Raw genomic sequence first — 16,848 nt, 5'->3', positions numbered from 1 at the left:
TTTATTGTCTGGCAAAAATAAAACATCAATGAATTACCAAAAAATAAAAAATTATGATAAATGGATTTACATCCAAGGTAGTATTGTTCTAGGCCTACAATTACAAATAGATAAAGAACTTGCAAGAAAAAGAAAATTTCAAAAGAACGACAAAAAGAATGAAAAAATAAGTTGGTGTTGAGCAACTGATTAAATTTGTATTACTTTCATCTAAAGACGATTTAGTTTGTATGATACTAAATAATGTTTCAAATTTATTCACGGTAAAAAATTAAATATGTATATCTTATATATATAAAATTTTCAAGAAAGAAACCTGGAACTATTCCGAGAGCATTCACAGTATGAAAGTTTGTTTGGTATAATAACACCTGCAGTTGCAGAATTTCCTGTATTGGCAATACCAATTTGATGCATATAAAAAAAATTGTTAAAAATTCTTCAATAAAAGGTGGCGAAAATATAAAATTTAGAACTACCTGATGGAACATGATGAGTTTTGACTAAGCTTGTTGGGAAGCTGACAGAACCTTGTGTCTAAAGCCTCTAGCATTTTGTTGAGTTGTTACTACCTTCAAACGTTATAATTGTTAGGAAGAAATTGAAGAGGTGGGAAAAAGAAGAGGAAGAGATAAATGCGCAATAAAGAGAATTTAGAGTGCAGTTTCAGCTTATCAAGTCAGTAACCAAGGAAGAAGTATGGGCAGCACTGAAGGATATTAGTGACCTAAAAGCCCCATGCTATTATGGGTTTAAGGCTGTGTTCTTTAAGAAATCCTGGCAAATTGTAGGAGAGGATATAACACATGTTGTAATGGAATTCTTTAAAACAGTTCATATGTACAGACCTGTCAATTGTACAACAATTACTTTAGTCCCTAAAGTCAAGAACCCTGCTAATGTTAAAGAATACAGACATATCTTATGTTGCACTGTATTATACAAAGTGATCTCCAAGGTATTAACTAAGAGGTTGCAAGGAGTTATGGATACACTTATTGACAACACACAGTCTGCATTTGTGCCTGGTAGAGTAATTACTGATAACATTATCCTGAGCCATGAACTAGTGAAAGGATATGGAAGGAAAGGGGTATCACCTAGATGTATGATGAAATTGGATATGCAAAAAGCTTATGACTCAATTGAATGGCCTTTCATGGAACATGTGCTGAATGCTTTGGCCTTTCCAGACCAATTTGTGAGATGGATCATGGCTTGTATGGAAACTGTTACATATACAGTTATGATTAATGGAGCTCTGACAAAGCCTTTTGAAGCCAAGAAGGGGTTGAGGCAAGGGGACCCAATGTCTCCATTCCTGTTTGTGTTGGCAATGGAATACTTAACAAGGAGCTTAAAGATACTGAATCAAAACCCAGACTTCAACTATCATCCCAACTGTGCAAAGATGCAAATTTTGCAACTTGGTTTTGCTGATGATCATTTATTGTTTTGCAGGGGTGATATAGGATCAGTTAAACTATTGTTCCATTGTTTTATGGAGTTCTCAAAAGCTGCAGGTCTGGTGATTAACAAAAACAAGAGTTATATATTCTTTGGATGGGTCTCATAAGATGCATGGGAGGAAATCCTAGAATTTCTAGGAATTCAGATAGGGGAATTGCCAGTAAGATACCTAGGTGCCCCACTAAGCTCAAAAAGAATATCCATAGTACAATGTCAACCTCTAATTGATAAAATAGTGGGCACAATCACTTCATGGACTGCCAAATTTCTATCCTATGCTGTAAGGATTCAACTGATAAAGGGTGTTCTATTCTTTATCCAAACCTACTGGGCACAAATCTTTGTGTTCCCTAAAAAAATCACAAAGCTAATTGAAGCAATCTGTAGAAATTTTTTGTGGACAGGAGAAGGCAATATTTCAAATAAGGCTCTATTGGCATGAGAGAAAATCTGTCTACCCAAGTCAGCTGGGGGATTTAACATTATGAACATAACCATCTCGAACAAAAGCTGCCATATGTAAACAATACTGGAATCTTTGCAAAGAAAAGAAGAAGTTGTGGATACAATGGATGCACCGTTACTATATCAAAGATAGAAACATATGGGAAATTCAACTGAAACAAATATCCTGGATAGTAAGTAAGATCATTAAAGCAAAGAAGACATTTATGGAGAAAGGATTCAGCTATGATGATATCATGAAGATGAACATAAGAGATTTTGTTCATCTTTTGTTCGATAAAAGACATATACGACAGACTGCAAGGAAGATTTGACAAAGTCAGATGGATAAGAGTCATTTGTCACAACACAGGATGCCCCAGGTGGACTTTTGTTCTAACTATGGCAGCACATGGCAAATTATACATAAGAGATAGACTACAGAGTTGGAGGGTACAAGTGGATCAATAATGGGTTCTATGCAAGCAAGCTAATGAAACCATACAACATTTGTTCTTTGAATACTCACATGCAAATGTATTATGGAGCACACTGTTAGCATGACAAGGGATTATAAGATCAGTAAATGGATGGGATGAGGAACTAAGATGGGCTGAGAAGTGGACTAAGAGGAAAATAGCAGCAACTGAGCTATATAAAATGGTATTAGCAGCAACAATGTACTATGTGTGACAAGAAAGGAATGCTCGAACTTTCCAAGCTATGACAAAAGGGTGGGAGTTCATATGCAAGAAGATAATACAAGAGCTGCATTGTCGAAGTAGTAGGCATACAGAGAAAATCCTACATAGCCTAGACTGGTATCCGTTGCAATAGGTAGGAAATGTGTAAATAATAGGAAAATGGGGAGGGGTGAAGTATAGGAAAGCGGGATCATATGTAAGGGTTTTGATTTACTTATAAATACTTTCCTGGTAATGAAAAAAGTTAATTACCAAAAAAAAAAAGAGAATTTAGAGTGAAGCAGTAATTATTGAGTCATTTAATGTTATCAAATAAGGCACATAAAAATAGAAGAAGAAGAAAAATAAGAGGGAAAAAGCAAAAGAAAAAAGAGATAAAAGATAAATGTGTTTCTTGGCCAAAGAGGCATGCCACATCATCTTGTCTATGCCCAATTTTATATATATATAGATTTGAAGTAGACAATTTCTGTGGTTTGCGCGAAAATGAAAAACGAAATAAATAGAGTTTTAAACTTTTCTTTTTAATTGAATCTATATTTGTAATTCCAACAGAAAAATCAATGTTTCTATTGAATCTATATTTGTAATTCCAACAGAAAAATCAATGTTTCTCTCTTATTTATTTCCATCTATTTTCTACTCAAAGAGGAATAATTAAACTTTCACTTTTGTTCCTTTTCCCCTTTCCTTTTACCTGGTTACCACACAAAACAGGACAATATCAGAGTTAATATGGACAACTACGAAAATGAAAACCCAACAGCAACGTTAATTTTGGCTGTCCTTTTTTTTTTTTTTTTAATTCACTTATCAACAGAAACACTATTCGACTATAAGACACAGTGAACCGACCCATCTGCTGAGCTAATTCTTCAAATTCTATCCATTTTTAATCATTTTTCCTGATTTTTAATCATTTTTCCTGAAATTAAAATAACAGATAAAAAATAAAAATAAAAAGGTGGTATATTGTTTGGATAGATATAGAAGCAAAACGGTACTGTCATAAATAGTTTTAGCTGTTTCGACTTTTTTCTTTCCCATGAGCGATATTGCTAAATAAAAACCTAATCCCAATACCTATACTTGGGTAAGTATTAATTTCATAGTTTTTGTTATTTTTTTTCCCTTTTCGATAAGAGACATTTGAACTTTGCTTCAAGCACATTACACTAGACTAGATAAAGCATTAACGCCTGCCTTTTTTAGAACTGACAATAAAATTCAAATAAATAGAGCACGTTCCTTTTGTAGAAACATTAAATTGAACAAGAATAATTCGTATAAGCACTAGACCTGTCATTAATTTAACCGGCACATGACCCACGAAATCCTAATCGGATCAACCCATTAATTTAAGAGGCCTTGGCCGCGCTATAATATTTTGACTCACTGAACCGGACCGGACTCGAACTGGTAGCTGATCCACGCGTCAACCAACACACACTCTCGCGCGCGCACACATATATTATATCATTAGATAAGATTGAATTGAAAGGACCATGGGGTGACATAATAAAAGAAATTAGCGAAATGGATGAGTTTATACACCTGTTAATTTTTTTAAGTAGATTAATTCAATTATGATTATTATCATTAGTATTCTTATTCTTCTTATTATTAATATCCTAATTTCTTTATGCCTCATTTAGTTTTAGTTGTCTGCAGGCTTGAGTTTAGACGCTAATTTAAAGGGAATGTGTGATTTCACTTTTATTTATTTTCGTTCGATCACTGTTTCATATGTGTTCCAGTAGGTCTGATCATCGGGGTTGAAGCGTTAGTGTGATGCGATGAATGTGCCCTATCTGATTATTATTAGTTTAATGTATCAAGGTAGCAAGGTAGTTGTTAGAAATGAACACTCGTAGAAAAGCCTTTAGGCACATTTAAAATACAATTGTGATTGTGTACACGTTCGCGTGACATAATTATGATTCCAAAAAAATCAATTAGGAGTATGCGTTCGCACAACTTCGATCAAATTCTTCTTAATAATAAATTTGTTTTAATAGGCCACTAATTAAATTTAGTTTATATAGTCCGAGATGTGTCATCAACCATTTAATCATATATGGCCCTCGCATTAACCTAGATGTAAAACAACAAATGTTCGTAGCTTGCTTTAGGCACGTTTAATATATAATCGCGGTTGTGGACACGTTCGCGTGAAATGACTATGATTCCTAAAAACAAAATCGGAGTATGCATTCACGCAACTTTGGCCAAATTTTCTTATAGTAATAATGCGTTATAAATGGTGGACACGTTCGCGTAACATGATTTTTGACGCGCCAAACAAACGGGTACACATACGCATGACTCGTTTCAAGATAACTTTCTTAATTAAAAGAGGCAAAAGCACATAGGTTCTAAAATCAGTAATTAAATAATTTAATAAGCCAAGTATGATCAAAGCGACCGTGCTAGAACCACGGAACTCGGGAGTGCCTATCACCTTCTCCCGGGTTAACAGAATTTCTTACCCGAATTTTTATGTTCGCAGACCGTAATTAGAGTCAATTTCCTCGATTCGGGATTTTAAATCGGTGATTTGGGACACCATAAATTATTCCAAGTGGTGACTCTGATTCTAATAATTAATCCCGTTTCGATTGTCACTTAAATTGGAAAGAACTCCCTTATACCCCTTCCGGTGGTAGGAAAATGGAGGTGTGACACCAACCAAATATATGTTCAAACCGCTATTTAGTTAATACGGAAAAGGGTTAAATGTATTCATGTACTATCAAAAATTAGTTATAAGTACCCTCTGTTATACTATTCTTCACTATCCACTCATATTGTTATATACTTTAATATTTATGCCCCTTCGTCCAACGGACCCATTTTTAAGGACACGTTGCATGATTTTACACAGCCTAAACCATGTACGTACCCTTTTACCCTACCCTTCAGCCTCGACCTAATAGCCTCCAATTCGCCCACAAAAAGATCTAATCTTGTTTTATTCTTCAAAACTAGGGTTTTGCCTCATCTGTTGCGATTTTCCTCTATTTTCTCTCTTCACCTCTATTTCTTTCAATTAGCTAATTGTTTGCACAGCTTCAAAAAATCCAATGCAAGTTCTCTGCTGCATTTTATTTACTCCTTAAGTCCTTTCACATTCTGAACAGAAATATCCCTTTTGTTCGAAATGCATCTTAGATTTTTCGATGTCACCCCACTATCCCTTTTTCAACCAAATTGTTTAACCCAAAAAGTATTGAACCTTTTAGTTAAACTAATTAATGATGAGATATAGGATGAATCTTAATTAAGGATAATAAATTCTAGATCAAATGTGTTGAGGAATCGATGTAGTGAACGACGTTTGATAGCGTTAAAGATCAAGTTTATATTCAATGAATGCTAATAATATGATAACATAAATATGCAATAAATGTAGAAGATGACAATAAATGTAATAAGAAGGAATCTACTACCCAATTATTGTATGATTTGGATGATTCCTTCCCCTGACAACAACGTGGAAATAAGAGAAGTGAAGATGATTATGGAATCTTTGGATCTTGTGGATCAAGATCGAATAATATGCACTTGAATAATATAATCAATGAACAAGACAACTTTTCGTATATTCTCTTGAGTCTATCTTTTATAATGTCTTTTTCTCATAAAGAGAAGATCCTCCTTTTATTTTCTACTTCTTCCTATTTATAAGGGATATTTTCAAGAAACCCTAAAAAGTACAATGTGAGGAATATCCAAGAGAATATTCCTAGCTTCCTCTTCTAAGCCTATCCTACTGTTACAATTATAACTCCAGTTGCTCGTCCTCGGCAGCAACCCTTCTGAGGACGACCCATCGTCACAATGTCGTGGTCGACTCCGTCCTAGACATGACTTATCTACAATTACCTAGTTGCCAAAATTTGACTAATATAGTTAGTCCATCTGCTTGTTGAGGTCGTGATCTTGCACGCCCTCAAGAAGCGGACTTGATTATCGTCCGTTTAGGAGGAATTTGGTCGTATTAATTAGGTCGAAGCAATCCAGGTCAAAAAGAGGAGGCGTGGCGAGCAAGGCTGCGATTGGTGCGACTGGTGTGGGATGACGTCACAGCCATGCGCGTCATCATTATGCTTCTTCCCAAGGCAGCACCTATGCTTCTATCGTTTTGATTTTGGTGCCATTGTCGGATTGCTGCTTCGATTTTGGTGCCAGCCAGCCTTATAAATAGGTGGAGGTTTTATTTTTCGGAAGGTTTTCATCATCCTTTACTTTGAATGAGTACTGTTCTTCTTTGATCTTCTTTCCCAATTTCTTAACTAAAATTCTGCTTCTTCGATTCTATTCCTCTTTCTTACCCAATCGTTATATTCTTCTTTGGGCTTGGCGGGATACGTTTTATTGTCAAAATATGTCATAAACCCCTCATATTCATGATGAAGTTTCCGACACCACTCCGTTATCGGTGGCCCCTCTTTCCGGCGGTGAGGAATTCGTGGCTGAAGACGATGACAGCTTCCCTACCGCGGAGGAGATAGTTCCTAGAAATCCTTTGGCCAGAAATGATTTTCCAAAATAGCCTGCTCCTGCTCCCGCTCATGTGCTCTTCGAGACTAAACCGTCTCATATAGCCGACCTTCGGTCCAAGTATTGCATCCCTTCCCATGTCGAGATAATTTCGACCGGTGGCGATATCATGGAGGTTCATCGACCTAGGTATTGCGCCTTCTATGTCTACTCATTCTCGATCGGTTATACTCTTCCTCTTCTTCCTCTAGCGGAGGAATTTTTCCGGTTTTACAACATCTGCCCGGAGCAACTCTCTCCGTACTTGTACATAGCTTTCTTGATGCTGACGAAGTACGGGGAGTTGGCTGGTTGTAAGGTTAATATTTGCCACCTGCTGCACTTATTTTCACCTAGTTTTTATAGAGGTACTATGATACACCTACGAAATCGTGGGACTAGAGGGCTGGTAGTCGAGATGGATGACAGAATGAATTAGAAGTTCTGGCACAAGTATTTCTTTATCAAGACCGAGCACTTGGTGGTGGACCCGACTAGGTTTCCTGAGCATTGGAATCATAATCGTAAGTGTTTTTATTGTGTGCTCGTCATCTTCTATCGTCCTTTCGTTTTTAGCTCACTCGTGGTTTGTTTTTCAGCTAAAAGGCATGCACTCTCTCCTATCTTCGACATTGAAGATTGGGTGGCTTGCGTGTTGCCTCATATGGTAGGGATTCGTGATTGGGCTGCTTTTCACAAGCGTTTTGGACCTAAGGTCTCGTCTGGTAAGTATTGTTTTTGCTTAAGCTTTCTGTTGTTTACCATTGCCCATTGATGCGACCTTCTTTTGGTGCTAGGTCGACGGATTTCTAAGAAGAAGGCTCCAGTGCCAGCATTTCGCCAAGCTATCGCATCGGCTAGGATGCAGTTTGCTTTGGCCGAATCTGTTCGTGGAGGTCGTACTCAAACTCTGTCGATGAGGGATTCCGCCCCTCAGACTGTTATGCGGGATGAGATCTCTTCCCGACCTATCTATCATCTTGTAAACGAGTCATCTAATGGAGAGGAGTCGCCATTGAGAAAAGGCGAAGGATGGAGCTCGGGAAGGCTGTCATCACTGATATTGACCCAGAGAAGCTCATTGTTCCGGAAGCGGCGTCTGCACTTACACCAGACGTAGGGGCCATGTTGACGATGAATACTGCTGCGGAGGGGAGTCCCTCTAGGGCCGAGAGGGTACATGACGATGAGGAACTTGTAAGGACCGCAGAAGGTGGCGCATCATCGACGGTGGATGGGGATAGAGCGGTACCTGCGGAGGATGACAACTTTGGCTCGGACATCGATCCTGAAGAGGTACAGGCCTTCTTGGAGAGGAATACTCGCGAGGAGGTGAGGACGGAGGGTCCTAACCGACACGTAATCATTCTCGTGGGCTATGAACTTTTGGCTAACTCTGAATGGGTGGTGCCGTAATTTTCCCCCTTGCAGGGCTTCGGAGAACACGACGCTACAGACGATGAGTGATGCAGAACTATAGCTGAGCATTTCTGGCGTGGCTTTACGAGTAAGTGCTTTTTAATGTTAGGATTTGCTTCGCATGCGTAATCTGCTCATACTGACTTCTTTCTTTTGCATGCCAGACTCTCATCATGGGGATCGAGCATGACCGGCGGGAGGAGTTGAGGACGGCCATTTTTAAGAAGGTGTCCTCTAAGTATAAAGAGTACCGTACTAAGTATCGAACGCTAGCCGACGTCTTTAACTAAGATAGCGAGTTTCAGCTGTTTCGTGACGGGCTTAAATAGAAGGAGGAGGAGTTGGTGAGGAAAGTTGAGGAGCTAAAGGAGCGGCATGATGAGCTAATAAAGGTCATCAGTCGGTGCGACGAGCTTGAGGCGGCTCTTAAGGCCAAGGAGGATGAGCTCGAGGTGAGCAAGGGAGTGATGGCTGAGAATGTCGACCTTCAGGCGCGGGTGGCCTCCTTAACTGCTGAGCTTGGGCAGAGGGAAGCGGAGGCTGTCGATCTAAGGGGTGAGTTGAGCATTAAGGTTGAGGAATTGACTCGTGCCGAGAAAGGCAAAATGGACACCATGTCTGAAACAACGGCCTTAGATGATGCCCTCCGTGTTTGTAGGTCTAAGCGAGATAATGAGGTGGAGATGTCGGCGCTCAAGGTGGCGAGGTTAGAAGAGCCGATCCAGGATCTGGAGGCGGAGTTGTCCAGATTGAACAATCAGGTTGTTGCTTCGAAGGATGAGGTAGTACGACGACAGTCACAACCATCTACATCTCATACTTCTGTCGACCCCGTTGTGCCGCTGGAGTTGTATGAGATGTGGGTTCACGCCGAGGCTCAGCTTGATGTGTATAAGTCCCTGAAGGCTGACGGGAAAGTTTTCGAAGCAGAACTCGAGGGTGTCCGTGTTAAAGCACGTGCGACCCGTAAAGCTTGTGGTTACACTACGCCTGGCGGGGATGATGTTGATGATGATGCGGACATGCTCGCCTCCGATTCATGGTATGATGATGAGTACGCCGATGGGGATCATGCAGTGTAAAGTTGTTGTACTTATTTTTGTTTTGTCATGCTATTTTTGTGAGGGCGTCTTTGTGCCCTTTGTAAAAAGTATTGTAATATGACAGTTGTAATGGAACAACTCTCTTTTTGCTATGTATCTCTGATTTGTGTTCTTTTTTTTTTTTTTGCTCTGTGGGGAGGCCCTCGGTTTTTTTTGATGATATCAACGTTCGACGCGGTCGAAATTTGAAGATTTCGAGCGCGGTCGAATGTGAAGTAGTTCGAGCGAGGTCGAATGTGAAATAATTCGAGCGGGGTCGAATGTAAAATAATTCGAGTGGGGTCGAATGTGAAATAATTCGAGCGGGGTCGAATGTGAGAGAATTCGAGCGAGGTCGAATATGAGATAATTCACACGTAAAACCCGACGATCACTCACTCACTCCTTACACTGCATAGCAGTTCCAATGCATGAATTACTCCCTTCGCTCCATAATAAGTAATTTTATTTATTGGCTGAATTTATTGTGGGAAATGAAAACCCCACAACTCCTTGCGTCAAACTTATGGAAACATGACATATACGCATGTTAGTTACACTTCCTCAATTTTACCATGTATTTTTTTTATTCCAATTTATCATATAACTCCTATAAATTTTTTGAGCTCCCATTTGAATATAAATTTATTATTATTATTATTATTATTAAATTTAAAATATTGTTTGTTCATGAAATTTGATTAATTTTAGATTTTTTTAAAAGTAAAATGCATGTCCAAACTTTAACTTTTAATAATTATTTTCCAACATAACTTAATTTCTTTTTAAGTTTCAAAAATTTATATTCAAACCGCTACTTAGTTAATATGCGCAACAAATCAGAGTAAGTAGTAATTAGTTACCCTTCATGTAAAAAAAAAGAAAGAAAGTTGCCTTTGCTTCACATAATCTATTAACTAATCGTTCCTCGTCCTTTTGCATTTTTACTATTTTCAGAAATTTTCAGACGAATATTTTTAATCGGAAGAAATTTCTATTTTAATAAAGTTATTCCGACATTTGTCAGGTCCATAAATTTATTTTTCCGCAGGTTGGGTTCACAAGAGATCAAATCCCACCGACCCCAGTAGCCAATACTCAAATACTGCCACGTCTTTTTCCGCTGAATTTATTAATTGGACGACACGCGTCGCGTATCTAAATCCCTAGAGTGTTGAAACTCTCTCTTTCAGCTCACACAAAGTGCACCACTCACTGTGTGAGAGAGAGTTCCCCGACAAAAAGTATGATAAATATTTAATTACTCTACTGTTCTAATTTTTACTATTTTTTTTTGCAGGAAACAGAGGTCGTAAATTGTGGAAAATAGAAATCACAAGGCGCCAGTTTGGCCAAAAGGATTTTTCACTTTTTTTTTTGGAATATTTTTACTTTTTCCAAAATCAATGTTTAGCAATAAAAAATCTAAATTTCACTTGAAATTGAATTTTAAATTTTTCGAAAATTTAAAAATTTCAAAAACACTATTTTTCAAAAGTTTTACTTCAAATCACTCACAAAAATTCATAAATAACTCTAAATTATATTTATATTCAAACACAATTCTAATATTTAAATATTATTTATACTTAATTTTTTAATTTTTTTTCCTGAAATTTCACAATTTTTATGTCCAAATGCCCACTAGAAGACATAGTATGAAAACCAGTGAGAGTGAAATATGTGTGGTGTTAAATTTTTTTTATGCGTGGTGACCACGATAGCATGATGGTGTTAAATGAACTTTTGGATAGCTAAGTGCACAAAATATCCCGTATTTATGCAGTATTTGATAAAGCACCATATTCTTAATAAGATATAATGTAGGCATTTTACCGATAAAAACTTACCCGTATCGAATGTTTATACCAAACCAATAGATACATAATATGTGTCTTGCATATGGACTTCAATCATTTAACCATAATAAATTATATGCATTCTCATCTAATTAAATTAATTAACCATGGTGAGTTAATATAGTTTGGTAAACACCCGATGTGGATAAGTATTTACCCATCTTACCTAGTGGCGAAACCAGAAAATTCAATAAATGTATTTAAAGTCTATTTTTAATTAATATCAAGTAATATTTTACCTTATACATAATATAATTTTTTGGCAAAGGTGGTTTGAGCCAATATCCTGATATAAATATTAGTAATTTACTTTAAAGTTCGAACCTTTAACTTATACGTCATATGAAAATAACTTTATCAATGTTCCAAGGCTCTCCTCAATATTACTCTTAATTAGTTAAATTAATAAACATCAAATATTAAATAATTGTGAGTGGTGAGTCAAATTGGCTCTTTTAGTATGTGTACTTAAGTGAAAATAATGAAAAAAAGTGGTTCGACTTGGATGTGTTTTATTTTTTCCTTTTTTTTGATGATATTATGTTAAACTAGAAAAATTTACAAAAAGATGACAACTTTGGCTAAAGGACTCTTCCGTTCTTACTCTCTCCCTCTTAGCTGTAGCTGAGAAAAATCAGAAAGAGTGCGGCCTCTTCTCTTCTCTCTTTCTTCTTGATAACAGCAATTCCCCAATGCATGTTGTTTTCCTTTTTCTCTGAAACCCCTATTCTATTTTTCAGCCATATCTCTTTAGTTCTTACTCACATATTCATAACCCCCTCTTCTTCTGTTTCTTTTTACCAGATCCAACAGTCACCTTCTCAAATTTTCAGAAAAATACTGATACCGGAATACTAAAATTTTGGCTAAAAATATACCCATATGTTTTTTCTGAATTATTGTTAGTTTGAGGGATTATTGTTTTGGGTTTTGTAAAGGGAGTGAGAATGAAAGTGACCCAGAAAGAAAAAGATTCAGAAAAAATTATCTGTTGGGATCATCAGATGAGAAGTTCTTCTTCTTCTGGGTCACCATTTGTTTTACAAAATAGAGCTTTGCCTAAATTAATGGTGTCGCTTATCCTTTTTGTTTCTGCCACTTATATTGTTTACACTCTTAAGCTTGTTGATGTTTCCTCTAAACCCTGCAACAGCAACGACGTCGTTTTCACTCGTAACAGTCTACTCCTTCATTCCTCCTCCTTTAATTCCACTAACTCGATCCAGCCCTTAATTGTTAACGAAGAAGAAAAAACTGGGCTTGAACATATAGTTTTCGGCATTGCAGCATCAGCGAAGCTATGGGAAAAAAGAAAAGATTATATAAAGCTATGGTGGAAACCGGAGGAAAAAATGAGAGGTATTGTTTGGTTAGATAAACCGGTAAAAACGGTAAAAGATGACCGGGGAGCGTTGCCGGAGCTAAGAATCTCCGGCGATACTTCCCGGTTTTCGTACACGAACCGACAAGGTCACCGGTCGGCGATAAGAATATCAAGAATTGTTTCGGAGACTTTAAGGTTAGGGATGGAAAATGTGAGGTGGTTTGTAATGGGAGATGACGATACTGTTTTTGTAACTGATAATTTAGTGAGGATTTTGAATAAGTATGATCATAATCAGTATTATTATATTGGGAGTTTAAGTGAGAGTCATTTGCAGAATATTTATTTTTCTTATAGTATGGCATATGGGGGTGGTGGATTTGCTATTAGCTATCCTTTAGCTAAAGCTCTTGAGAAAATGCAAGATAAGTGTATTCAAAGGTATCCTGGACTTTATGGTTCTGATGATAGAATGCAGGCTTGTATGGCTGAACTTGGTGTTCCTCTCACTAAAGAACTCGGTTTTCATCAGGTTAGTTTGGTTTCCTATTTTTGTTTTTTAACTTTTCCTTTTTGGGTTTTTACTCTTTTTGCCGACAGTGCATTTGCTTAGTGTGTGCCATTGTTACTTATTACTGATATTGCTTTTTCCATTTATTTTTCCTGATTCTATCTTTTGGCCTCTGTTGTTGTTACTGTTCCATTTATTTTTCCTGATTCCATTTATTTTTCCAGTATTTTAAGATTATGGGTTCTAATCTTGTCATCGAACCCTAGCTCGTTTTAGTTAATGGGTTCGCAATTAAATATTTTTACTTATTTAATAATTTCACTACAAATACCGAGTTTAAGCAAAAGGTACGGGTCCGAACCGGTAGCTACCACGCTACCTCCGCCCATGTGACGAGGGTGTATCAGAAGCAGTCTCTCTATCGCACAGGGTAGGAATAAGATCTGCGTATACACTACCCTCACCAGACCCCACTTGTGGGATTATACTGAGTTGTTATTGTTGCATTTGCTTAGGGTGAATCTTGAATATATGTTTTATGAGTTTAAGTTTCACGCACGGTCAATGTATTAATTTTTTGCTGGGTTAAATTGACTTACAGGTAAATCTTCATAGCAAGTCTGATATGAAACCCGAGAAAATAAGAGTAATGACCTGCTATAGCCGGTTAAAATCGGGATAATGGTGTAAAATTCTTCACACTTTCGGTGCATATATCTTCGTTGAAGTTTCATTTGTATGATTTGTTTTTACCATTTTCACATTGCAATGAATATGTAGAAATAGTTATCAATGTGGGAGCAAAACCTGACAACATTTCACATTGTTGAGTACTGCATTTTCACTATTGGTAGTGGGGTTTTCTTAATGAGTCTTAAAAGACATCACATGTGTGTCTGCTTACTGTAAGCAGAGGCGGATGTAGTGTAATAACTACGGGTTCAACTGAACCCATAATTTTCGACGCGGAGTAAAAATTTTTATGTAAAAATTCATTAAAATTGCAAAAATAATAGATATGAACCCATAACTTTAAAAATATAATGCGTTTAATGTTAAAAACATTAAAATTGAACCCATAAGATTTAAATCCTGGATCCGCCTCTTACTCTAAGTTACTAGAGGAGTCTGTTAATTTTGTGAATTCTAGGACAAGTCAGTATCAATTGTCACATGTGTGCCAAACCCACAGAAGAAGAATGCAAGAGTGGTAGTAGAAGCTTGGAGACTTCTATACTAATTTAAAGATGACATTTTTATGTGAATTCTCCCAATAAAAGAAAGAAAAAGGAAAAAAAAGGTTCCTTTAATTTGCAGATTTGAGCTAAATCCGTTTTCTCGGAAGAATGTGGTTTCTTGTATTGTTTTTTTCCTTGTTACTCTTTTGATATTCTGCTTGAGTTGTCTATGAGGAGATATTTTTATGTTAATGACCAAGTCTGGGTAATTAGGGGCGGAACACAGTACTTGTGCTGGTGAATGCAGGATTTTGCTTTTTTTAATTGAGGGTGTAAAGAAGTTAAATTAGTCGCCATGTTCGGAGCTTATCTTGTCCTAGATTGGGTCGTTTGTGTTTTGACACTGGAAGCAGAAATGACCTGCTAATCTGTGTATTCTTGTTTCGGTTTTTGGCTTGTGCGTCTATGAATTTATCGACAATACAGTAGCTTTTAATTCTTCTGTTTACTGCATCATGGAAGTTGCTGGTCCAGATGTAATTGTGTCTGTGCTTTGTACCTTGTTAATGATTTAAATAAAAGCCTATCTGACTCTGACTTTCTTTATTATGGCAACACAGTATGATGTGTACGGGAACTTATTCGGGCTTCTAGCATCACATCCAATAGCACCATTAGTGACATTGCACCATCTTGATGTGGTGGAGCCAATCTTTCCCAATGTGACTCGAGTGCAAGCTTTACAGCGTCTTACAGTTCCAATGAAGCTCGACTCGGCTGGTCTTATGCAACAATCCATTTGCTACGACAGAACTAATGGTTGGACCGTGTCGATATCATGGGGGTTTGCAGTTCAAATATTCCGTGGCATTTTGTCTCCCCGTGAAATAGAAATGCCATCAAGGACATTCCTAAATTGGTATAAAAGAGCAGATTATACTGCATATGCGTTTAACACGAGACCAGTTGCGAGGAACCCTTGTCAAAAACCTTTTGTGTTTTATTTATCAAATGCTAAATTGGATCCTTACAACAACCAAACAGTTAGCCAGTATACTCGTCATCGAGTTCCTCATCCAGCATGCAAGTGGAAGATGGCAGACCCTGCTGTTGTTGATCGTATTCAGGTTCATAAGAAGCCTGACCCACACCTATGGGATCGGGTAAGTTCCTTTAGTTTATTCACTTATTTTTGCTTCAAAATCATCAAAGATGTATGTTACCGTACGTTGTATGGTATCATATAGGAAAAAGTATATACCTGTAAAGGGTTGATTTGAACTGATAAACACACACACACACACATATATATATATATATATATATATATATATATATATATATATATAGGCGGAATACATCAATAACACCTTAAACCTGCTAGCATATTTCATTAGACACTCGAACTAAGGACTGTTCCAGTTGAGCACCTGAACACATGATGAAGTGTTCTTATTGGACACTGTTTTTTTTTTTTTGTGTTATAACAATGGCTTATATATGATATATATAATTAAAGGAGGTGGCATATTTTAAGTGGTTTAACTTATCCACATAATGGGCGCTTGAGAACACACGCAGAAGCTTTTCAAAGGGGCTGTCGATGTATTCTGCCTGTAATATAATTAGCTAACTGAACAATAAGATTGCATTTGCAAATAGCTAGAAGTCACATTTTTGTTATTTTATTTGGATAGAGCTACTGCTTGTCTTCAAACTGGTGTATATTGATTTTTGGCAGTCTCCAAGGAGGAACTGCTGCAGAGTCTTACGATCAAAGGCGAAAGGCATGGTGGTGGATGTCGGTGTCTGTAGGGAAGGTGAGGTCAGTGAAGTATGACAGTGTACGACTCTCGAGCCTTTCCTCTCCTTCGGCCTTCTCTCCGTGTATTTTTCTCTCAATTGATTCTCGAATGTATTTCTTCATTTGTTCAATTCACGTTAAATTTCCTTGGATCCATCCAAATTTAACTTATAGCCACTACATTTAGAAAAAAAAATGAGCCAATGTAAAATATCCCAAGTATATACTAGATGTCCTAATATGGCGACTAGTGTAGCATAGTTCTTTCAGTAAAATTCTGAACTTCATCTCCCTTTCTGGGTTCCAAAAGTCTTCTCAGTTTAATTTTCTGCAATTTAGTTTTAGAGGTCTTATTTTTCTTCCTTCCTAGTGTTGGCTCCCTCTTCCTTTTCTGGTAGCTTATATGCATGTGCTGTATAAACTGGATCTTTTCAAAACATGCTTAGGCAACAAGTACCTTTTCAGTATAGCGCATGCCGTAAGGGCAGCCCAGTGTACTAAGCTCCCGCTA

At 37.2% G+C, this 16,848-nt stretch overlaps 1 protein-coding gene across 1 annotated transcript; it reads left to right on the top strand.

The window, feature by feature from the left end:
- Nucleotides 1-12,087: 12,087 nt before the first annotated feature.
- On the top strand, nucleotides 12,088-16,646 carry LOC104215204 (uncharacterized). Its single transcript, XM_009764958.2, has 3 exons — nucleotides 12,088-13,376; nucleotides 15,154-15,696; nucleotides 16,275-16,646. Exons 1-3 carry the CDS (start codon nucleotides 12,468-12,470, stop codon nucleotides 16,371-16,373), a joined length of 1,551 nt encoding a protein of 516 aa, XP_009763260.1. The 5' UTR covers nucleotides 12,088-12,467; the 3' UTR covers nucleotides 16,374-16,646.
- Nucleotides 16,647-16,848: the final 202 nt, after the last annotated feature.

The sequence above is a fragment of the Nicotiana sylvestris genome, chromosome 8 (assembly GCF_000393655.2).
Source record: "Nicotiana sylvestris chromosome 8, ASM39365v2, whole genome shotgun sequence".
NCBI lineage: Eukaryota > Viridiplantae > Streptophyta > Magnoliopsida > Solanales > Solanaceae > Nicotiana > Nicotiana sylvestris.
Note: the sequence above shows the minus strand (reverse complement) of the source record. Positions and strands in the feature narration are given on the sequence as shown.